This window comes from Balaenoptera ricei, chromosome 3 (assembly GCF_028023285.1).
Source record: "Balaenoptera ricei isolate mBalRic1 chromosome 3, mBalRic1.hap2, whole genome shotgun sequence".
Classification (NCBI taxonomy): Eukaryota; Metazoa; Chordata; class Mammalia; order Artiodactyla; family Balaenopteridae; genus Balaenoptera; species Balaenoptera ricei.
Genome location: NC_082641.1, coordinates 176,518,322 through 176,542,689, shown reverse-complemented (window position 1 = coordinate 176,542,689; position 24,368 = coordinate 176,518,322). Strand labels below are relative to the sequence as shown.

The window sequence follows — 24,368 nt, the reverse complement described above, 5'->3', positions numbered from 1 at the left end:
TGCCTCCTTCCCCTTGAAACCAGGGTTTCTCAGCACTGTGGATATTTGGGGCCAGAGCTGCAGCCTAGACCCTGCCTCCTTCCCCTTGAAACCAGGGTTTCTCAGCACTGTGGATATTTGGGGCCAGAGCTCCAGCCTAGACCCTGCCTCCTTCCCCTTGAAACCAGGGTTTCTCAGCACTGTGGATATTTGCGGCCAGAGCTGCAGCCTAGACCCTGCCTCCTTCCCCTTGAAACCAGGGTTTCTCAGCACTGTGGATAATTGGGGCCAGAGCTGCAGCCTAGACCCTGCCTCCTTCCCCTTGAAACCAGGGTTTCTCAGCACTGTGGATATTTGGGGCCAGAGCTGCAGCCTAGACCCTGCCTCCTTCCCCTTGAAACCAGGGTTTCTCAGCACTGTGGATATTTGGGGCCAGAGCTCCAGCCTAGACCCTGCCTCCTTCCCCTTGAAACCAGGGTTTCTCAGCACTGTGGATATTTGCGGCCAGAGCTCCAGCCTAGACCCTGCCTCCTTCCCCTTGAAACCAGGGCTTCTCAGCACTGTGGATATTTGGGGCCAGAGCTGCAGCCTAGACCCTGCCTCCTTCCCCTTGAAACCAGGGTTTCTCAGCACTGTGGATATTTGGGGCCAGAGCTCCAGCCTAGACCCTGCCTCCTTCCCCTTGAAACCAGGGCTTCTCAGCACTGTGGATATTTGGGGCCAGAGCTCCAGCCTAGACCCTGCCTCCTTCCCCTTCAAACCAGGGCTTCTCAGCACTGTGGATATTTGGGGCCAGAGCTGCAGCCTAGACCCTGCCTCCTTCCCCTTGAAACCAGGGCTTCTCAGCACTGTGGATATTTGGGGCCAGAGCTGCAGCCTAGACCCTGCCTCCTTCCCCTTGAAACCAGGGCTTCTCAGCACTGTGGATATTTGGGGCCAGAGCTCCAGCCTAGACCCTGCCTCCTTCCCCTTGAAACCAGGGTTTCTCAGCACTGTGGATATTTGCGGCCAGAGCTGCAGCCTAGACCCTGCCTCCTTCCCCTTGAAACCAGGGTTTCTCAGCACTGTGGATAATTGGGGCCAGAGCTGCAGCCTAGACCCTGCCTCCTTCCCCTTGAAACCAGGGTTTCTCAGCACTGTGGATATTTGGGGCCAGAGCTGCAGCCTAGACCCTGCCTCCTTCCCCTTGAAACCAGGGTTTCTCAGCACTGTGGATATTTGGGGCCAGAGCTCCAGCCTAGACCCTACCTCCTTCCCCTTGAAACCAGGGTTTCTCAGCACTGTGGATATTTGGGGCCAGAGCTCCAGCCTAGACCCTGCCTCCTTCCCCTTGAAACCAGGGCTTCTCAGCACTGTGGATATTTGGGGCCAGAGCTCCAGCCTAGACCCTGCCTCCTTCCCCTTGAAACCAGGGTTTCTCAGCACTGTGGATATTTGGGGCCAGAGCTCCAGCCTAGACCCTGCCTCCTTCCCCTTGAAACCAGGGCTTCTCAGCACTGTGGATATTTGGGGCCAGAGCTGCAGCCTAGACCCTGCCTCCTTCCCCTTGAAACCAGGGTTTCTCAGCACTGTGGATAATTGGGGCCAGAGCTGCAGCCTAGACCCTGCCTCCTTCCCCTTGAAACCAGGGTTTCTCAGCACTGTGGATATTTGGGGCCAGAGCTGCAGCCTAGACCCTGCCTCCTTCCCCTTGAAACCAGGGTTTCTCAGCACTGTGGATATTTGGGGCCAGAGCTGCAGCCTAGACCCTGCCTCCTTCCCCTTGAAACCAGGGTTTCTCAGCACTGTGGATATTTGGGGCCAGAGCTGCAGCCTAGACCCTGCCTCCTTCCCCTTGAAACCAGGGTTTCTCAGCACTGTGGATATTTGGGGCCAGAGCTGCAGCCTAGACCCTGCCTCCTTCCCCTTGAAACCAGGGTTTCTCAGCACTGTGGATATTTGGGGCCAGAGCTGCAGCCTAGACCCTGCCTCCTTCCCCTTGAAACCAGGGTTTCTCAGCACTGTGGATATTTGGGGCCAGAGCTGCAGCCTAGACCCTGCCTCCTTCCCCTTGAAACCAGGGTTTCTCAGCACTGTGGATATTTGGGGCCAGAGCTGCAGCCTAGACCCTGCCTCCTTCCCCTTGAAACCAGGGCTTCTCAGCACTGTGGATATTTGGGGCCAGAGCTCCAGCCTAGACCCTGCCTCCTTCCCCTTGAAACCAGGGTTTCTCAGCACTGTGGATATTTGGGGCCAGAGCTCCAGCCTAGACCCTGCCTCCTTCCCCTTGAAACCAGGGCTTCTCAGCACTGTGGATATTTGGGGCCAGAGCTGCAGCCTAGACCCTGCCTCCTTCCCCTTGAAACCAGGGCTTCTCAGCACTGTGGATATTTGGGGCCAGAGCTGCAGCCTAGACCCTGCCTCCTTCCCCTTGAAACCAGGGTTTCTCAGCACTGTGGATATTTGCGGCCAGAGCTGCAGCCTAGACCCTGCCTCCTTCCCCTTGAAACCAGGGTTTCTCAGCACTGTGGATAATTGGGGCCAGAGCTGCAGCCTAGACCCTGCCTCCTTCCCCTTGAAACCAGGGTTTCTCAGCACTGTGGATATTTGGGGCCAGAGCTGCAGCCTAGACCCTGCTTCCTTCCCCTTGAAACCAGGGTTTCTCAGCACTGTGGATATTTGGGGCCAGAGCTCCAGCCTAGACCCTGCCTCCTTCCCCTTGAAACCAGGGTTTCTCAGCACTGTGGATATTTGGGGCCAGAGCTGCAGCCTAGACCCTGCCTCCTTCACCTTGAAACCAGGGTTTCTCAGCACTGTGGATATTTGGGGCCAGAGCTGCAGCCTAGACCCTGCCTCCTTCCCCTTGAAACCAGGGTTTCTCAGCACTGTGGATATTTGGGGCCAGAGCTGCAGCCTAGACCCTGCCTCCTTCCCCTTGAAACCAGGGCTTCTCAGCACTGTGGATATTTGGGGCCAGAGCTCCAGCCTAGACCCTGCCTCCTTCACCTTGAAACCAGGGCTTCTCAGCACTGTGGATATTTGGGGCCAGAGCTCCAGCCTAGACCCTGCCTCCTTCCCCTTGAAACCAGGGCTTCTCAGCACTGTGGATATTTGGGGCCAGAGCTGCAGCCTAGACCCTGCCTCCTTCCCCTTGAAACCAGGGCTTCTCAGCACTGTGGATATTTGGGGCCAGAGCTCCAGCCTAGACCCTGCCTCCTTCCCCTTGAAACCAGGGTTTCTCAGCACTGTGGATATTTGGGGCCAGAGCTCCAGCCTAGACCCTGCCTCCTTCCCCTTGAAACCACGGCTTCTCAGCACTGTGGATATTTGGGGCCAGAGCTGCAGCCTAGACCCTGCCTCCTTCCCCTTGAAACCAGGGTTTCTCAGCACTGTGGATATTTGGGGCCAGAGCTGCAGCCTAGACCCTGCCTCCTTCCCCTTGAAACCAGGGTTTCTCAGCACTGTGGATATTTGGGGCCAGAGCTGCAGCCTAGACCCTGCCTCCTTCCCCTTGAAACCAGGGTTTCTCAGCACTGTGGATATTTGGGGCCAGAGCTGCAGCCTAGACCCTGCCTCCTTCCCCTTGAAACCAGGGTTTCTCAGCACTGTGGATATTTGGGGCCAGAGCTGCAGCCTAGACCCTGCCTCCTTCCCCTTGAAACCAGGGTTTCTCAGCACTGTGGATATTTGGGGCCAGAGCTGCAGCCTAGACCCTGCCTCCTTCCCCTTGAAACCAGGGCTTCTCAGCACTGTGGATATTTGGGGCCAGAGCTCCAGCCTAGACCCTGCCTCCTTCCCCTTGAAACCAGGGTTTCTCAGCACTGTGGATATTTGGGGCCAGAGCTGCAGCCTAGACCCTGCCTCCTTCCCCTTGAAACCAGGGTTTCTCAGCACTGTGGATATTTGGGGCCAGAGCTCCAGCCTAGACCCTGCCTCCTTCCCCTTGAAACCAGGGTTTCTCAGCACTGTGGATATTTGGGGCCAGAGCTGCAGCCTAGACCCTGCCTCCTTCCCCTTGAAACCAGGGTTTCTCAGCACTGTGGATATTTGGGGCCAGAGCTCCAGCCTAGACCCTGCCTCCTTCCCCTTGAAACCAGGGTTTCTCAGCACTGTGGATATTTGGGGCCAGATCATCCTTTGCTGTGACGGGGGGCGTCCTGTGCATTGTAGGATGTTGAGCAGCATTCCCAGCCTTACCCAGGAGATGCCAGTAGCACCCTCCCCAATATTTGTCCAGACATTGCCAAATGGCCCCTCGGGAGGGGGGGCAAAACTGTCCCCAGTTTGGAACTCATGGAACAGATGTTTATATGGCAGCAACATAATTTTTTTAAAAAAGTGCAATCATAATCACTACCATTATAGGATGTTTACTATTTTGTGCCAAGCATATTAACTCATTTGATCCTCACAACATCCCTGAAATGGATCTTACCGTTATCTCCACTGTACAGACAAGGAGGCACAGAGATGGTAGGTAACTTGCCTGAGGCTATTCAATCAATAAATAGTAGGGCCAGGATTCGAACCCACGCATCTGGCTGCAGAATCTGTCCCTTTAACTGACAGGGCGGTGGGGGAGGGGTGGACATCTGTCCTGCCCTGATGGCCTAGCAGTGGATGGGAAATCTGACTCTTCTAAGTCCGTTTATTTCTTGCTCAGGCAGAAAGGCTGTTTCAGGAAGGGATGGTGTCATAGGTTGGAGTCCTAGCCCCCAGGATCTCAGCATGTGACTCTATTTGGAGACAAGGACTTTACAGAGGTGATCCAGTTAAAGCGAGGTCATTAGGGTGGACCCGCAGTCCATTCCAATATGACTGTATCCTTATAAAAGGGGGAAATTTGGGCACAGACGCACAAGGAGAACCCCATGTCAAGAGGAAGGCAGAGGGGGAATTCCCTGGTGGTCCAGTGGTTAGGCCTCTGCATGTTCACTGCCGAGGGCACAGGTTCAATCCCTGGTCGGGGAACTAAGATCCTGCAAGCTGCACGGCGTGAAAAAACAAGATGAAGGCAGAGGGCCTGGGGATGAATTAGGAGTTTGGGAATAACATATACACAATACTCTATATAAAACAGTTAACCAACAAGGATCTACGGTATAGCACAGGGAACTCAATATTTTTAATAACCTATAAGGGAAAAGAATCTGAAAAAGAAGAGATATGTATGTATAACTGAATCACTTTGCCGTACACCTGAAACTAACACAACATTGTAAACTTAAAAAAAAAAAAAAAGATGAAGGCAGAGATCAGGGTGATGCTTCTACCAGCTGAAGATTTAACAGTGAAGTGCCAGAAGCTGCGGGAGAGGCATGGGACAGACTCTCCCTCACAGCCTCGGAAAGAGCCATCCCTGCTCACACCCTGATCTCGGACTTTTAGCCTCTCCAGAGCTGTGGGAGAATAAACGTCTGTTGTTGAAGTCTCCCAGCCTGTGGTACTTTGTTACTGCAGCCCCAGCGACCTGACAGTGCCCAACCACGACCCCACCCCTCTGTCCCAGCGCTGCCCCACTCACCTCTGCCATCCGTGGTGATACCAAGACCGCTGCTGCACAGGGCCTGGAACTCGTCTGGGGTGGCGGGAGCAGAGCGAGAGGGGTCACTGGCCATTGCCGAACCCAAACCACGCCCAAGACGTGGCCCCTTGGAGCTGAGCGAGGGTCTGGGACTAAGATGCCCCCCCAATGGGAAGAGCAACTTCCTTCCGTGTCTTCTTGGGGAGAGAAATCCCCCCCCCACCCCATAGGAGCCAAGCCCCCCACCACTGTCCCCTCCTGCCCCCTGGGTGATAAACTAGAAGCAAGAACTAAAGGAAAGCGGGTGGAGGTGGGGCAGCCGACCCTCACCGGAGTTCTTGGCAGGACACAGCTGGCAGGGCTCCCCAAACCCGTGGTCGGGGCTCGCACAGCAGCACTCGGATTTGGTGACGGCACCAGGGAAAGGGCGGGCACAGGAGCCCTTGTCGAGCGTCCCGTAGCACGTGCTACGCACGTGGGTGTCCACGCACACGCGGCCATCCGCGCCCACCGCGAGCCCCCCCAGGCAGTGGCAGCGGAAGGAGCCCTCGGTGTTGGTACAATGGCCGTTCATACAGATGCCCGGTGTCTGGCACTCGTCGATGTCTGCGGGGGGCCGTGGGCGACTGCGACAGGTCCCAGTCCCCCGCCACCCGCCCTTGCCGCCTCCCCTCACCTCTTCCTCCCCATCCCCATCACTCCCCTGTGGTCCAGCCTCATGCCTCACCCACGCAGTGGCGGCCACCGGGCGCCAGCAGGAAGCCCGGTTTGCAGAGGCACGTGAAGCTGCCGTCCTCGTTCAGGCACACTCCGTTGGCACACATGGTGGTGGTGGCACACTCGTTGTGGTCTGGGGACACCGGGAGAGGCTGGTTCCCAGCAGGGTCCCAGCAGTCACCCCTCTTTGGGCCAGCCCTGCCAGGTAGACCAGCCCCGCCCTCTCACTTTTCCAGGGACCCTTCCCAGGGCAGTTCGACCCTGACAGGACAAAATGTGACTGTCGGGGACTATGTCGACTTGGATATAGTGAACTGATGGAGTGTGAACTCCCCTGGGGCAAGACTGGGGCCACTAGCTCGAGTCTGCATCTTCCATCCTGGCACACCGTAGATGCTCCATAAATAGTTGTTCAAAGTCGAATAAGTGAGGTGTGGTGGTTACACAACATTGCACTAAATGCCACCAACTGTTCCTTTAAAAATGGTTAAAATGGTAAATACGTTGTGTATATTTCACCACAATAAAAAATGCAAAAAAAAATGGAAAAAATGAGGTAGTGTTTGCATGACTTTATGTAATGTACTAAATGCCACCAAACTGTTCCCTTAAAAAAGGGTAGGAATGGAGCTGATATACACTACTGTACATAAAATAGATAAACAACGAGGTCCTACTGTATAGCCCAGGGAACTATATATTCAATATCTTGTAATAAACTATAATGGAAAAGAAAAAAAAAGGGTTAAATGGTAAATTGTACACTATGTATATTGTGCCACGATTTTTAAAAATGCAAAAAAGAATTGCATAAATGAGATGGTCGTTGCACGACCTTGGAAATATCCTAAGTGCCACCAAATTGTTCACTTAAAAATGCTACATTTACTTTCTTGCAGAAAAAAAATTGAGTAAATGTGGGTGCACAACATTGGGAACTACTAAATAAACGCCACAGAATTTTTCACTTTTAAATGATTAAATTTATCTTGTGTGAATCTCACTTGAATTTAAAAAGAAAAGGGCAAAAACCGTCAGCTGAGAAGAAAACAGTCTAACTTAAAGGAAGGCGGTGGGTGCAGAAATGATTTGCTTACCAAAGTATCAGTTTTGAACAATAAAGGATTGTACCAAAAGGAAGGAAGGAAAGAAGGGAGGGAGGGAGGGAAGGAAAGAAAAGAATAAATGAATATAAGGTCCACACCAAAACTTGTACGTGAACATTCATAGCAGCATTAGCCACAACAGCAAAAAGTGGGAACAACCCAAATAGCCATTAACTGATGACGGTATAAACAAAATGTGGTCTACTCATATAATGGAATGTCATTTGACAATAAAGAGGAATGACGTTCTGACACCTGCTACAACACGGATGGACCTTGAAAACATGATACTCAGTGAAAGAAGCCAGTCACAAAAGGCCACGAGTATGTGATTCTATTTATACGAAATGCCCCGAACAGGCAAATCCATGGAGACCGAAAGTCAATTAGCCTAGTGCCGAGGGCTGGGGGGGAAGAGAGAGGATTTTGGAATGACTACTAATGGACAGGAAGTGATAAAGAGGTTCTAAACTTAGATTGTGGTGATGCTTGTACTACAAGCCATTGAAGTGTACACTTTAAATGGCCACTTTTATGGTATGGAATGATGTATCAATAAAGATGCTAAAAAGGTTTTTAAAAAATGAAAGAATGCACAGAGAACTATACTCAGTACTTTGTAATAACCCATAAAGGAAAAGAATCCAAAAAAGAATAGATACATGTATATGTATAACTGAATCACTTTGCTGTACACCTGAAACTAACACAACATTGTAAATCAACTACACTTCAACTACAAAAAATAAATTAAAAAAATAAAATTTATATGTACCAAGAAAAACACTGATTAAGGATTTCAACTCTTACTGGTTACAGACTATGCAGAGATCTGAAGGAAATATTAAAGACTTGACGGTAGGGCTTCCCTGGTGGTGCAGTGGTTAAGAATCCGCCTATCAATGCAGGCGACACGGGTTCAAGCCCTGGTCCGGGAAGTTCCCACGTGCCTCAGAGCAACTAAGCCCATGCACCACAACTACTGAGCCTGCGCTCTAGAGCCCACAAGCCACAACTACTGAGCCCACATGCCACAGCTACTGAAACCTGTGCGCCTAGAGCCTGTGCTCCGCAACAAGAGAAGCCACCCCAATGAGAAGCCCGTGTGCAGCAACGAAGACCCAATGTGGCCAAAAATTAAAAAAAAAAAAAAAAAAAAAGACATGATGGTAAAATTATAAAACAATGAATTAATCAAAATTACTTTCAGTAGGTGATATCTAACTAATAAAAAACAATGCAAATAAAAATAATAATGATTTATGCACAGACATAAATTACTATACCTAAAGTTAATGCTAAGAAAATAGCTAATTTAATAATCAACTTTCTAAATGTATCTAAAAATCAATAGAAAGTAAATGTTCTGCAAAAAAAAAAAAAAAAAAAGAATGAAAGGAAGAAAATCCTTCCTGATGAGGGAAGACTGCGAGGCAGGTCTCCTCAGAGAGCATGACAGAAAAGAATAAAGGGAGTCCCTGGTGGCCCCTACAAGCTGTGGGGAGCTTGGGTGGCACCCCCATACCCTGCAGGGAGCCTGAGATCGGGGCGCTCTCCACGGTCCTGACCCACCTCTCTCAGAGGCCAGACTCTCTCGAGGACAGGTGAGGGGCCATGAGTCAGGGGCAGGGGCAGGCAGCTGATGGCATGGTCTTACCCCAAAGGCCCCTTCCTGGGATTCAGGGAATGAATTCAGGAAGGAGAGAATGAAGGAGTGAGTAGGGGGTGGACAGACCACAAGGAGGATCTCAGATGGGCTGGTTCGGCTCAGAAAGGGGAGGAGAGCACCCACCGTGAGGAGGGAGGTGGGGGATGGAACAGGAGTGGCAAGATGCAAAAGGCAGCTACTGGGGCCCAGAAGCCGCTTCCCCACCCGCTCACCCTCAACTCACCCACACAGTTCTTGCCATCGGGGCCGAGCTCAAAGCCTGCATTGCAGACACACTGGAAGCTGCCTGCTGTGTTGACGCAGCGGCCGTGGTGGCAGAGGCCACTGCTGGCGATGCACTCGTCCATGTCTGGTGGGGAGGCAGGCGGGCAGTCAGCAGGCATCCTCCTAGCCCCCAGGCTCTAATTCAGATGCAGGTTCCATCAGCCACGCTCCCAGTCACCCCCCACTCTCCGATGGACGGCCATACCCACGCACTCCTGCTTGGTGAGCGTCGCCTGAAAGCCCTCCCAGCACCGGCAGTGGTAGGAGCCGGGGGTGTTGACGCAGTCTCCGTGGTGGCAGGGGCTGCTGGCACATTCGTCCACGTCTGCAGGCAGAGGACCCTGAGCCCCAGCCCGCCAGGGCGCTCCCCCTGCCCCCAGCCCACCCCTGCCCCAGCCGCTGCTCACCAATGCACTCCCCCCGAACGTCCTGGGTGTAGCCCATGTTACACTCGCAGCGGTAGCTGGAAGACGTGGGCAGGCAGCGGCCATTGAGACACAGGTTGGTGAAGTGTCGGCAGATGTCAATGGTCTGGTTCAGCGTGGCTGTGCCTGTGAGTAGGGCCGACGTGGGGCACCCGAGCATGGGCTGGCCCCCTGGGTCTGGACCTCACCTCCGGGTTCAGACACCCACTCAAGAAGCTGGAACCCTACCCCTATGGCCAGGCTCTCCCACTTCAGCCCAGAGTCCTGCCCTAGATTCACACCTCCACCCTGGCTGAGACCCCCAGCCCCCCACCCCAGCCCTAGACCCTCACCCAAAACCCAAACCCTGAGCTGGAGGCCTGGATCCCCAATCCACCCCCAGCCCCAGACCACTGTCAGTACTTTCATCCCTACTGCCCAGGCCAGGACCCACACTCCAAAGCCCTGACTCTATGTCTCTGAGGCCTGGACCCCCTTCCCCCAAGGGAGGAGCCTTGGATCCCAAGTCCTCACCAATGTTGGCGTCACCAAGGCCCAGGCTGGGAACCCCACGCCCACTGGAGCCGTGGGGCCTGTGCTGGGCCGGCCCCAGGCCAGGACCCACACTGCCACTGGATCCGAAGCCAGGGAGGCCGGGGAAGGGGCCTGGGTAGGAGGGCAGCAGCGGGAGGCCCAGGGCACACAGTCGCTGGAACTCATCTGCAAGGAAGCGGGGATGGAAGCCAAGCCTTCGGTTGTGCCCCGGGATCCCAACCCGCAGGCCAAGCCCTGGGGGCAGAGGAAGGTGGGAGGTGGCCCCAGGCCACTCACCAGAGCCCCGCGGAGGACACAGCTCAGGGGCCGGGCCAACTGCCCAGCACCTGCCCGTATCACAGCAGCACTGCCTATGGGTATAGTGGCCAGCGAGGTCTCCGGCACAGCGGCCCACGATCAGCGCCGAGAAGCAAGTGCCAGCACGGTGGTCTGCAGGGGGGTGGGGGGTTGGGAGGATCCGTTACAGACTTCAAATCCCAGCTCTACCAGCACCATCTCCAGGACAGACCTCCTTGCCTCTCTGCGCCTCAGTTTCTCCATCCATGGATAGGAGATGCTCAGAGCACCCACCTCACCTCGGTAGAGTGTTGCAGAGTGCACCGTATCTGGCACGTGGCCGATCCTCACTGAGGATCTTATTACCAAGATTTCCAAATTACCCCAGGGAGGGAGACTTGGGCTCATGCTGAGCAAAAGTGTCCCAACATCTAAAGCTGGCATTGTTAGGAAGCTCCCTGTCACTGTGGGTATTCGAGCACACTGAGGAAGACCCCTGGTTCAGGGGGTTGCCCCGGTGAGAAGTCATGCTGGGTGCCCAAGCAGAGATGCTGGGATCTGTATCTGTGTGTCCCCGCCTACCAGCCCTGGGCATTCTGGGGAAACCTAAGAGGCTGTGAATTTGAGGAGGGGCTGGGGGAGCAGACTGGTGGACTGATGGCTGCAACTCTTGGGGAGACTGAGGCGGAGACTCCCCAGGTACGAGAACCACAGACGCTTCCACTGTGCCCTCGAGCCTGATAGCGTTACACGGTGATCATATTTCTCAAGCTCCGACTCCAGAAGAGCATATTTTTAGGTTTGAAAACCCACAAATGTTGGCCAGTGGCCCACAGCGGAAAAACCCCTCCCACCAGCCGGGAGGGCCCTTGCAGCTGTCCCTGAGCTGCCCGAGGCGGAGAAAACAGCAAGCGTTTCCACCTCCCCAGCCATACCCCATGCACCTGGTGGGGGGGGGGGGGGTCCCCAGGTGCATGTGTGGGAGTCGAGGCTCTGCACTCCCAGCACCACCCCTGGCCCACGAACAGGACTGGGCCTGCCCAGGAGAGAAGAGGTCAACAGACTTGTTCAAGGTCACACAGCTGCTGGAGAGCGAGGCGGGATGGAAACCCAAATCCCTGAACCCCAGGGGACCTGACCAAGCAGCTGCTTCTCAAGTAGGGAAGACGAGACAAAATGTAAGAATTTTGACGAAAATGATGCTGCCTTTGCTTATTAAGCGCCTACTGTGATCAGGACCTGCTAAGCAGTCACAACCCCAACTTCCCTGCTCCCCTGTCTTTGTGAATGTGTATTAAGTGTCCTCTACATCCAGCCCTGGGCAAATCTCTTCATAAATTGTTATTTAATCCTCCCCATGTGGTTTAGTACTGCCATTATCTCCATTTCACAGATGAGGCAGCTGAGGCCCAGAGAAGTTAAGTCACTCGCCCAAGGTCACAGAGTATGCAAGCAGCTTAAGTAGCAGTTGGAACCCAGGACTGAATTCCAAGCCCATGTTCAGAGGACACCTGACCTTGGTTCAAATCTAGGCTCTGCTATTTAGTAGTTGGGAAATGCCCCACAGTCCAGGGGACGTGCCCAGAGGTAGCCTCCATGCCAGCCAAGATGGCCCCCAGAGGTAGAGGAATAAATAGGTCTGGCGCTGGCCATGGCACACTGGCAGAACTCCAGACACAATATTCCCTGTCCTGGCTGGTAGAGACCCAGCCTGAGAGGTCCGAGTGGTGCTGGAGACGTGCCAATCCCACCCCACCTCCCCAAACCAAGACGCTGCCCATGCCCCACCACAAGTGTTCCTGGCCGGCCCTGTTGGCCACTGGCAACCTCTGAAGTCTAATGACCAGCTCATCAAGACAGCAGGACAGGGAGTGAGAGCCCAAGGATCCCCCCCATCAGCCAGGAGGGTGAGCCCAGGGGGAGGCACAGCCCAGACGACCCCACCCTGGCTGGGGGTAGGGAGCGGGGTGGTCTGGGGAGTTGGGGTGTGGGTAGCTCTCTCTTCCGGACTTGCGGATTTGGCTTAAGCAAACCTCCCCTCTCTGGGCCTCAGTTTACCTCAAACACAGTGTGGGGGAAGATGGGGTACTTTTAAAAAGTCTTCGGGAGCGGAAAGACGGATACAGAGACAGGGCCAGAGAGGCTAATGGGCAGAAGAGCGTAAAGACGGAGGCCAGATAACCAGATGGGCATCGAGATGGGGGCTAGAGGGGCAGAGGGGGGCATGGAGGTGGGGGCTAGAGGGGCATCGAGATGGGGGCTAGAGGGGCAGAGGGGCATAGAGGTGGGGGCTAGAGGGGCATCGAGATGGGGGCTAGAGGGGCAGAGGGGCATAGAGGTGGGGGCTAGAGGGGCATCGAGATGGGGGCTAGAGGGGCAGAGGGGCATAAAGGCGGGAGCCAGAAAGGGAAGAAAGGCAACCAGTGAGCCAGAAGGGCATAGAGTCCGAGGGGCAGAGGGGCACAGGAGGCCCGTGAAGCCAAGACACCGAGACAGGGGACCAGAGAGCTAAAGGGCATAGAGATGGGGGCTAGAGGGCCTCTCAGACTGGGGTCCAGAGAGCACAAAGGCCAATGGGTAGGGAACCAGAATTAACGAGGGGATGGAAACCGGGGTCCAAAAAAGACAGAAGGACATAGAAATCGAAGAGCTAGAGGAGCCCGAGGGCCAGAGGGTTGCAGAGGTAGATGAGCAGAGGGTCTGTCTCCTACCTGCCCTCTGCCCCTCCAGCCCCCCTGGGCCCTGGCTCACCCAGGCAACGGGTACCGTCCAGGCTGCTGGCATAACCACGGGGACAGGTGCACACGTAGCTCCCGACCGTGTTGGTGCAGTCGCCCCCGGAGCAGAGGCCTGGCACGCTGAGACACTCGTCCACGTCTATGTAGATAGATGTCCGGTTAGGGTCCAGCCCCCCCACCAGCCTTACCCCACCTCCACCTCCTCCTCCTTGCAGGGGAGCCTGAGCCGCCCAGAGCGGAGAGGAGGTCCCAGCTTGAACCTCTCCCCGTCGCCCACCTTCACACTTGGCGCTCTTCTCACTGAGCTGGTGTCCAGCTGGGCAGCGGCACTCAAAGGAACCCACAGAGTTGACACAGCTGCCCCCCTGGCACAGGCCTGGGATAGCCTGGCACTCATCCACATCTGCAAGGGAATGAGAGGCACGTCACAGGGAGAAACCAAGGCTGCTGAGGGCTCCCACTCAGCCCTGGCTCCCAGGACCTCGGTCCTCACACACGGGGCCCCCACTCACCTTGGCAGGCCCCCGTGTGTATATTGGGGATGAAGCCCCGGCGGCAGGGGTGTGGCTGAGCGGAGCAGAGCTCACATGGGAAGCCCCAGGCCCGGCCCACAGTGGCACAGCAGAGCGCCTTGGTGCAGACGAGGCCTGTCAGCTGGTGCTGGCACCCCTCCAGGCCCACTCGACCAAAGCAGGGCCCTGTCCGGTAGTCTGCAGGGCAGATGGATGTGGGCAGCTGGCCTCAGGCTGCCCCCACCCCATAGTCTTCTGCATTTCCATCCCAGCAAGCCCAACTCAGGCCTCTACCTCTCTCGCCTGGGCCACGGCAGTAGCCACCTTCCCAGCCTCCCTATACCAACACACCAGGTTTTTTTCCTGACCACAAGCCTTTACTCATACTGCTCCCCTTCCTTACCTGATGAACTCCTATTCACCCTTCAAAACCCTTTCTCTCCAAAGCATTCTCCAACCAACCTCCAACAGAGGCCAGGACCTCCAAGCCTACAAAGCCCAGGGCATGTCTGGAGACCCCCACCACTCCCCCAGGCTCACCCTCCCTTCAAGCCCGGGCAGGGACCCATGGATGCCCCACTGGAGAGCCTCTCTCATCCTTGAGCACACATCTGGCTCTGCCAAATCTCCCAGACCCAGCATCCGCCCAAATGCTCTGAACCCACAACTCTGCATCCCTGACACCCCCTCCCCACCCAGCTGAAGGTGGTCTCATTGGTCCGCCCACCGCCGTGCACGGGCCCAGATGTGACTTCCTGGCTCCATCCTCCAGATGGCTCCAATCAAGGGGCTGGCACTGGACCAAGGGAAGCCCCTTCCAGAAGGAGACGCCAAAGCCAGCCCCCAAGCCTGTATGAAGGAGGGGAGACCCGCGACAGTCCTGACTTCCTAAAGCAAAACACGGCCCCCAGAATCTCACCTCAGTCATCCGGGACCCTGGAACCCCACTCACTCCTGCCTAGGCGCCCAACCCTGCCTCTCTCTGGGGCCCCCACGCCCCACTCCAGGCCTCTCCTCTCCCACCCTCTCCACTAACCTTCATTTTCCCTCAGCCATCCCGACTGCTCCCAATGTCAGCCTGAATTCCAACTCTGTTTTCTTGCCAAATCCAGTTTCCAAATGCTCACTCTCAAACCCAGGTAACCCCCAGCCCCTCCAGCTTCTGATTCATGGCTATACCCTGTCCAACTCGGCTTCGGCCACAGATGGGCCTCCATCCCCAGCAGCACCCTTCACACTGGGGTGAGTCCCAGGGTTCTGCCCATTTTTGCCTTCCCGGGCTCGTTGGACACACACGGCACTCTGATGGCTCCTACAGCTGAAAAGCTCACCAGCTTGGGCATCCCCAACGCCACCTGCTCTTGTTCACTTTCTCATTCTCAGCCGCCCATGGCCTCCATTTCTCTGGTGGACCCTTAAATCGCCCTCCCTTTTCTTCCCCAAGAACCTCAACCATCCTCTGGGCTTCAGCCCCGTGGATGGGGCAGCCCCAGGCCTGGGTGTCCAGCTGCCTCCTGGGTGACCCACAGGCTCCTCGGCCAACACTGAGCCTCAGGGTCTTCCCCCTCCCTACCCCCGGCTGCACCACCTTCCCTCCAGTTTTCAGAGCAGACCTGGGATTTGTCCCTGCTTCCATCCCTCCCCTTGCCCACCCCACCCCCCAACATCCAACTTCTCCCAAAACATTGTTGTTTCCACTCTGTTTGTCTTGGTAACAGCCTCCCAACAGGTGACCTCCACCCACCTCAGCCCGTGAGATCATTTCAACAGTGAGGATGCAACATGAGGGGGCGTGTCCATCTCATGAACTCCGACTTATCCCTCCTACAGGAAGCCCTCCGTGACTCCCTTCCCTGGAGCACAGTTTCTCTGCCCTTCACAGCAGCAGGGACAGCAGGAAGGAGGTCAGCTGGACCCTCCCAGGGCCTGGCCACGTCTCAGGGGCTGCCAGGAAGCCCTCCTCCCCCCAAACCCCTGCCCCGTGCTCAGCTTGGTACCTTTCTCACACTGAGGCCCCATGAAGCCGTACACACAGGCGCAGCGGTTCGGCCCGATGCAGCGGCCCCCGTTGTGGCAGCCGTGGTCACAGACGGCTGTGGAGGAAGTGGGGATGTGTGTGGCCTGAGGTCCCCCCGCAGCAGAGGGAGCTGGGGCCCGGGCGAGCCGTCCTTCACCCAGAAATCCCCACAATCTGGCCCAGACCAAGAGATAAGATTGTGACAATGAGTGTGTCCCCTCCAATTCTGGTCCCAGAGGAGTGACCCGTGGGCGGTGGGCAGGTGGCGGCAGAGACCTGACCTCTGGGGTCCCAAGCCCAGGTGTGCGTGGTGGGTACTCACGTTGCCCACACACGGTGCCCGTGTAGCCCCTCTGGCACAGGCAGGACTCCCCTCGACAGCTGCCCCCATTCATGCAGCTCACACTGCACCCCGACCCTGCGGGCGGGGAAGAGGGACACACAGGAAGGCCCCGAGATGCACGTAAAAGGCGCCGGGACCAGGTGCGCCCAGCCTGGCTCTGGTCCTTCAGCAAAACCAGCCTGGGCTCCCAGAAGCTTCGGGAAGCCTCTCACCTTCTCTTCCCACCCCTGGGGGGGGGGGTCACTTTCTTTCTTTATTATATTTTAAGCTTATAATTTTTTTTCATTTTTTACTTTTTTTTTTTGACCTCGCCACGCGGCATGCGGGATCTTCCCCGACCAGGGATCGAACCCAGGTCCCCTGTGTTGGGAGCGCAGAGTCTTACCCACTGGACCTCCAGGGAAGTCCTGGGGGGGTCACTTCCTGCTCACCTCGGCTCACCCCGCAGCTGGGGGCCAGCTTCCCATCGGCACAGGCACACAGGTTGGGTCGGGAGCAGAAGCCCTCGCCGCAGGCGTGCCTACAGACCGCTGGAGGGTAGCAGGCTACGGTCAACGCCAGGACCCGAATCCTCCGCCATCCCCACCCCATGGGTGCCCCGGGGGCCGAGGCTCTGCTGGATCCATTGGGAGACAGAGGTGCTCTTTGGGTCAGAAACGCTGAGGAGTAAGGACAGAAGCTGGAGGTGCTGGGGCACTGGCTGTACTGTTGGGGAGGAGGCGAGGGGGCATCTCCTGGGAGCAGAGTCAGATTCTAGACACATTAGAATGGGGTGGGAGTGGGGAAACAGAGAGGCTTGAGAGAGAGACACACACACACAGAGAAAAAGACAGACACAGAGAGACAGAGACTCAGAGAGAGACCAAGACAGAAAGAGACAGAGACTGAGACAGACAGACGGACCAACAAGCAGACAGACAAAGGGAAGTTGTACGACAAAGAAACACGGGCGGGTGCCCTGGGAGCCTGCAGACAGAAGCAAGGGGCATTCCTGTGGCTTAGCCAGACGTCCCAGGCCAAGTCCACTTTTAAACAAGGCTGGACTTGCTGGCAGTAAGTAAGAGAACTGCCCCAGTGTCCCCTGCCTGCGCCCCCCACCTCCGGAAGGGAGCGACACTCACGCACAACACACTGGTTCCCACCGGGCAGCGTCCTCCAGCCGGGGCAGCAGTAGGCATGAAATCGGGAGCCACACACATTCGGCCTTCAGGAGAGCAGGCATGGCTGGTGAGCCCCTGCCCAGCTGGACATCCCCTGGGCCTCATCCCCCCCACCTAGCAGGACAGCCCAGCCCAGCCCACACCCCAGGGGCTTCTCAGCATCCCGGGTACCACACACCCCTGCAAGAAGCCTGGGCTGCCACGCCTGCGCACACGTCCGAGACCTGCAGGCTCCACGGCCCCATCCCAACGGCCTTGGACACCCGCCACGCACGACAGGGCTGTCCAGGCCAGCAGGAGCCGAGCCAAGGGGTCCCGGGCCATGGTGTGGGTGCCGGCCCTTCTCCTTGTCAAGCACAGACCCTCCAGAACCATGACGTGTCCCTTGGAGGCTGCGGAGAGGAAGCAGAGTCAACCTCAGCAAGAAGCCCTTGGCCACGGGGCACCCAGGAGAACCAGAAGCAGTGGGACGGCTGCCGGGATGGAGAAACTGGGGGCTTGTGGGAGCCCAGGGAGGCATCCAACCCCGACCCGCAAGCAGGTGAACAGTCAGGGGAGGCTTCTCGGAGGAGGTGTGATGTCTCAGAGATGGAGTCATCCAAGAGAAGGGTGTCGGGGCAGACACAGCACACTGAGAGCAGAGTCAAGAAGATCGTGGACCGTTGAGTGGAGGGGAGGGGGTGGCAGGCAGCCAAGGTGTTTCAGGAGTGCATACCTGTGTAATGGAGCTTCTACTTGTACGTCAAGGGCAATGGAGAGCCCTTGAAGGGCTCTAAGTGGGAGGAACAAGGGCAGAAATGGGTGTTTGATGGAGTGTGGAAGGACTTGCAGGGGCCCCAGAGGAAGCACGCAGTTGAAGAGGCTGGGGCAGGCATCCAGATGAGAGGAAGGGATTCCAGGAGCAGGGGGCACAGGCTGGAACTTCCCAAAGGACAGAACACCCCTCTGCCCAGCAGGGAAGGGACAGCTTTTGTGCCCACTTCACAGAGGAGCAAACAAAGGCCATCACACATTTAGCGAGGGGCTGAGTGGGAGCTGAAGCCCAGGCAGAGGGGAGGGAGGGAAAGAAGATCAAGGGTACCTTACCCTCCAGGAGAGGAGGTGGCTGGCTCTCTCCAGGACCTGGAAGGATGGGAGGGAGGCGATGGGGACACGTCCAATCCTGGCAGAGGAGATAACCAGGCAAAGGTTAGGAGGATGGAAGATGAACCCTCAGGGAACAAAAGGCAGACCAAGTGGCCTTCATGGGGGGCCCCTTTCAAGTCCCACTTTCCGCACCAGGGAGAAGAATTGGGCCTGGGTGCAGAACAGACGGGGAGTCTGCTGTGTGCCCTTGGGCCAGTGGTTGCCCCTCTCTGGGCCTTGGGGTAACATGAGAGTCTGACCTGGTGGTCCCAAGGTCCTTGGAGAAAGAAAAGACCTTTGTCACCTTTGACGGGGAAGAGAGAAAGAATCGGCCCGGCTGGTGAGGGGCACCCCTTTCTTGCTCCCAGGCTGTCCCGGCTGGTTTGCACTCCGAGGACGCCTTCTCTAGGCAGACTCAGGGCCCACGGGGCCTCCATCTCCGGCCTGGCTTGATCCAACTCCTCCCTCACCCCCCACTTTGCCTCTGAGAACCGCGCCCGGGAGTTTGTGGAATGAATGAGCGGGGGGACGGCGCGCACTGCACGGGGTAACCGGGGGAGGGCGGGGGGCGGGAAGCGAGGAATCCCGGGCACCGCCGACGAGGAGGGGGCACGCGTCCTCAGAGTCCGCCAGCCGCGTTCTCCACCGGGCAGGGCCGGGTACGCAGGCCCGGGAGCCGCGACCACGCTCGGCTCCGCCCTCACCTGCGGGTCAGAGCCCGGCTGTGCCCGCCGCCCGCGCCCGCACCCGCACCCGGGCCGAGCCCCTCCCGCCCGCGCCAGGTCCCCGCGCCCCACGCCGGCGCCGAGCGGAGCGCGGGGAGGGGAAGGGGCTGGGTCCGGGGCTGCCGGCTGCAAACAAAGGAATCCCCTCCCCCTCCGTCGCCCCGGCCCCCTCCTCTCGCCCCTGCCTGCCCCTCACCCGCTGCTCTCCGGTTCCTCCGCCCGCCGATGGTCCCGCGCTTCCCCTACCTGCCAGCCGGCGCGTGTGGAGGCAGGCGCGGCGAGCGGACGCGCGGGGCTCGGCGTTGGAGGGCCGGTTCGGCGCGGCGCCGGGGGCCCGGGGCGGGAACGCGAAACCGAGAGGCCGACCCCGCCGAGTTCCCAGCCCAGAGCTGCCACACGGGGGGAGTCGGGGGCGGGAGGAGTTGGGGGAGGGCGCGTTTGCACCTCTGAAGCTCCCGGGGCGGGGGCCGGGGGCTCCGATGCCGGGCGGAGGGAGGGGCTGGAGCTGGGGGAGGGCCTGGGGCTCCGGGAGAAACTCCGAGGGGCTGAAGAAATGGGATGGGGGGTATAGAGCCGTAGGCGTGGGCTGAGACGCGGCGTGGGGAGGCTGGGGGGACCACGTTTTCGGATAGAAATTGAGTGGCGGTGCCCTCAGATGGGGCTGCGATTTGGGGTGGCCTGGAAGAGAACCAGGCTTGAATGGTCCCGGGACTCACCTGGAGGCCCACTCCTACGTCCTCCCGAGCCGCCGCCTCCTCGCTCGGGCAAGGAGAATTCCAAGTGTGACTTGGGAAACTTACCTGGCGCCTGGGGCCTGGATTCTTAACTAGACTGAGATCCGGAAGCCCCTAAAAATGTAGGCAAAACGTTGGCCAAAGATGCATTTTCTAGAGAGGAGGTCCACATTTTTCATCGGATTCTCAAAATGAAGAGTTTAAGAATCCAGAAGTTCTAGACTTTCTGAGCCTCAGTTTCTCCACCTGTCACAGGGGCTGAATTTCAGAATTTCTGCTCCCTAGCTGGAGCTTATATCCAAACAAAACTTTCTAGCTTTCCCCACTACTTTCCCACCTCTGAGAACAGACACCACCAGACCAGTGAGCCTGAATCTGCAGATTAGTCAGAAGCTGTTTGTTGAACCTGAGGCTGTTATTCCACTCAGCAAACTCCTATGCATCTGGCAAAGCCCAGTTCAAAAATCCATTCCCCACACTGAAATTGTTAGTTTACCCTATTGAATTCCCAAAGCTGATTGTGCTGATCATGCCTCCATCAAAGTACTTCTGGAATGTAATAAATAAATAGCAAATAACAATTTGAGGTAATATTTAGCAGGTGCTTATGTTCCAGACTTGGTGTGAAGAGTTTCATACACATTATCTCATTTAATCACCAAAAAAACTCTACGAGAGAGATAACTTTTATAATCTCCCAATATGGGTCCCAAGAGACAGACCTGGACTCTATGACACTCCTGGGCCAGAGAGAAGGACCCCAGGAGGGAGGAAAGAAAGGAGCGTTCTATTTTTTTTTTTTTTTTACTCATTTATTTTTGGCGGCGTTGGGTCTTCGTTGCTGCGGGCGGGCTTTCTCTAGCTGCGGCAAGCAGAGGCTACTCTTTGTTGCGGTGCATGGGCTTCTCATTGTGGTGACTTCTCTTGTTGTGGAGCATGGGCTCTAGGCACGCGGGCTTCAGTAGCTGTGGCACGCGGGCTCAGTAGTTGTGGCTCGCGGGCTCTAGAGCGCAGGCTCAGTAGCTGTGGCGCACGGGCTTAGTTGCTCTGCAGCGTGTGGGATCTTCCCGGACCAGGGCTCAAACCCGTTTCCCCTGCCTTGGCAGGCCGATTCTTAACCACTACACCATCAGGGAAGCCCAGAAAGGAGCATTCTGCCTGGGAATGGGAGCCTTGAAGGCTCAGTGGAAAAGAGCAAATATGAAAAGTTGGGGGAAAGACAGGCTAATGCCTAGAGACAGGAGAGTATGGAACATGCGCAAATTGAGCAAAACTGGAGTTTTTGGGGAGGGGAGAAAAGGGAAGGAGGGCAAGAGGGAAGCTGGAGGGGTAAGCAGAGGCCAGGAGCCCTCAGTAGTGTCCCCCCACCTCTGAGGGGAGCCATGGTGGGCTTCCAGGAAGAGGAGTCACTCTGAAGGCTGCTCTGTGGGGTCTAGAACTGGGTCTGGGGAGCAGTGAGGGCTCCAGGGCTGGGCTAGGGGGGCATGAGGCAGAGCGAAACTTTGGGGACAAGATTCAGGGCATCCTGGCTGAGGGAGAGGGGTTTCCGGGGCCAGTGAGGACGGTCAGGAGGGGAGGTGAGGTGTGGGGAGAGTGAGCTAGGAAAGGAACCCGAGGATCAAGTTGACAGAGGTGTGGAATTCCAGCGTGGGAAGGCCCGGGGGCTGTCGTGGATGAGCCAGCTTTCGGGGACGCCTGTGTCACCGCTTCTTAGGCTCCTTTGCCAAGGTCCACCCTGGTCTGCTCTTCAGCCGCCAAGTGTGCCTTACACGGGCACTGGGATAGGTTCCGGCTGCCCCAGAAGCAGCTCAGCATACGTGTGGAATGTGGGGAGGTACAGTCCCACGCCAGGGACACGGCATGACCAATACTTCGATGGCTAAACCCAGAGGTAGGCTGGTAGATCAGGCAGTGATTCCTTCTAGAATTCTCCCTACCCGCTCTCCGGAAGCCAGGGTAGAAGGAATCCATCAAGTGTGGCGAGACAGAGGCGGTGTGGAGCTGTTGGAAGTCTCAGTGACACGTGGAAGTTCTTAATGACAGCAGGGATTGAGTGTTTTTTGCCACTGCACCCTCCTCACTACTGTCACACCACCTTGCCTTCCACTGCCTGAGTCTGCTACACTGGTGTCCATTACCGATATGACTCTGTTACATCACACTGTCATGAAGAGACATTTAGGCTCTCACTCCCCCTCCAGGATCCTCGTGCACCCCAACACTGTCATAAGGGTAGAGCATTCACACAGTCTCCCTGTCAATATTGCATGACCACCAAATTCCTATTACAGGGTCACCTGTCAGTGTCACCCACTGCTGTCGCCCTCTCACTGTCACCCATCCATGGGACACCTTGCTGTTTTCTGGTTTGCTCCACTGCCTGGGACATTCATGATGTCTCCTGTCACTGTTATACCCTTACCTTATTGCTGTGACATTGTCACCCATTAACAGTTGTACTGTCACCCAGGGTGTCAGGATTCTTAAACTGCAAGCAGCAGAAATCGGTCACGGCAGAAAGAACCCTTGGTCAGGTGCAGAATCCCTGGGAGGCTGGAGACCCAAGCCTGGGGGTTCTGCAGCCAGCAGAGTCACCACCAAATCGCCCACAGATCGGGTCCCACCAAGACACCATCCGTCCCCTCTCTGCTCCCCGGGCTCAAATGGTGCTTAATGATCCTGGACACTGGAAACCAGTGCCACCCTCAGCAAAACGGAGTCCAGGGGGCCCGGCTTCTGACGCCAGCGTCCATCAAAGTTTGGGGCAGAGTTACCTGGCTGGAGGACTGTGGGGGGCGTATGTCCCCATCTTGCTTCAAGGGAACTGGGAGAATGGTGTCTTGTTTTGTCATGGGATCCGCCTCATGAAGGGGGCACTTTCCAGATCCAGAGAAAGATCATCTGAGTCACCTGATGGCCAAGGAGATGGCAAAGGTCCTATATGTTGTGTTGTCCCCATCTTGTCATCAGTCACTCTTCCTGCCCCACCATCTCCCTACTGTCACCCATTACCATGACAGTGTCTTAATATTGTCATCTCTCACTGCAGCGCTCTCCTTACTGTCCCTTGTCACCGTCATATGGCTGCCCTACCAACATTACACCAATCCCTAGGGTATTTTCTTATTACCATGTCACCTGTTGCTGTCCTGCTGTCTCCTCCTTGTCACCTGTTGCTGTCACACTGTCTCCATCACCCCCTGTTCTTGTTCATCGTCACTTGTCCCTGTCACATTGCCACACCATTCATGCTACCCTGAGGACCTCCACACTGTTGTCATCCTGTAGGGTCAGTATGGGACGTCTAAGTCATTCCAGCTCTATTGTTTCTCCCCACATCCCCCCACTCCAACTTTCTGTGCTGTCCTGGAGTTGCCTCTTGCAGACAGAACTCAACTGTGTGCGTCCAGGAGCAGAAGATTCCGAAATGCCCCATTAACGTGGGCCTGAGGGAAGGGCAGAGCCAGGGCTGGCAGAGCGTGTCCAGGGGCACAGGGCCAGGGCTGGGGACAGAGACACGGTGGGGGGGGGGATGGGAGTGCAGTGTGTGCTGTGTGGGGTGCACTGATCCTGCCCAGGCCTGGTGGTCTGGGGACAGAGTTCTCTTTGTCTGAGCACGGGAAGCAGCTGGGCTCAGGGAGGATGGAGCACATTGGCCGGGGATTTTGGCCGGATGCCTGGGAATGAGGCTGGGGAGGTGGCCGGTCCTGGAGTTCCCGGGAAGGTCAGGAGCAGGCTGGGAGGGGCAGAGACAGCAGCTGGACGCCGAGGGCTTCCCCATCTGGTTCTCCAGGAATGACAGCTCCCCCCCAACCATTCTCACAATAGACCCCCAAGGCAGACTCTGCTATCCCCATTACACGGATGGGAAAACGGAGGCACAGAGCCCCAAGGCACTCATCCTGTCCCCAGAGCCAGTAAAGATCACAGGCAGAACTGAATCCAGGTCACAAAGCCCCAAACCTCAATCTCCTGGGCAGAGGGAGACAGCAGAATCCTGTGTCTCTTTGATACAGAAACATATATATTCTTTTCTCTTTAACAATGAACACAAATGTTAACCCCCATATGCATTGTTCCATCCTTCCTTTTTTTCTTTGTGTAAACATTTATTTTACTTGTCAACCAAATATGTGCCTCTTAATGATTATCATTTTTATTGTTTTTTAAATTATATATGTATGTATATATATTTTAATTTTTTTAAATCTTTTTTGATGTGGACCATTTTAAAAGCCTTTATTGAATATGTTACAGTATTGCTTCAGTTTTATGTTTTTTGGTGTTTTGGCCATGAGGCATGTGGGATCTTAGCTCCCCGACCAGGAATCAAACCCGCACCCCCTGTACTGGAAGGTGAAGTCTCAACCACTGGACCGCCAAGGAAGTCCCTATCTATTTATTTATTTATTTTAGGGACCTGGATAAAATTTATTTTTTATTTTTTTAACTTACCTTGAATTTCTTTTTTTTAATTTAAGTATAGTTGATTTACATGATAGTTTTAGTTTCAGGTGTATAGCACAGTGGTTCAGTTATAC

General features: G+C 56.1%; 1 protein-coding gene across 1 annotated transcript in view; it reads right to left on the bottom strand.

The window, feature by feature from the left end:
- FBN3 (fibrillin 3) overlaps positions 1-21,962 on the bottom strand; it is an 88,853-nt gene extending 66,891 nt beyond the window's left edge. Inside the window, exons 1-17 of the mRNA XM_059919175.1 lie at positions 21,928-21,962; positions 19,340-19,638; positions 17,422-17,635; positions 17,205-17,287; positions 16,515-16,613; positions 16,063-16,158; positions 15,721-15,816; positions 13,724-13,921; positions 13,489-13,614; positions 10,474-10,626; positions 10,177-10,362; positions 9,646-9,789; positions 9,444-9,563; positions 9,198-9,323; positions 6,210-6,332; positions 5,813-6,088; positions 5,483-5,536 (exon numbers count right to left, since the gene is read on the bottom strand). Coding sequence (XP_059775158.1) covers positions 5,483-5,536; positions 5,813-6,088; positions 6,210-6,332; positions 9,198-9,323; positions 9,444-9,563; positions 9,646-9,789; positions 10,177-10,362; positions 10,474-10,626; positions 13,489-13,614; positions 13,724-13,921; positions 15,721-15,816; positions 16,063-16,158; positions 16,515-16,613; positions 17,205-17,287; positions 17,422-17,635; positions 19,340-19,638; positions 21,928-21,962 — 2,428 coding nt within the window. The remainder of the gene's footprint in view (positions 1-5,482; positions 5,537-5,812; positions 6,089-6,209; positions 6,333-9,197; positions 9,324-9,443; positions 9,564-9,645; positions 9,790-10,176; positions 10,363-10,473; positions 10,627-13,488; positions 13,615-13,723; positions 13,922-15,720; positions 15,817-16,062; positions 16,159-16,514; positions 16,614-17,204; positions 17,288-17,421; positions 17,636-19,339; positions 19,639-21,927) is intronic.
- Positions 21,963-24,368: the final 2,406 nt, after the last annotated feature.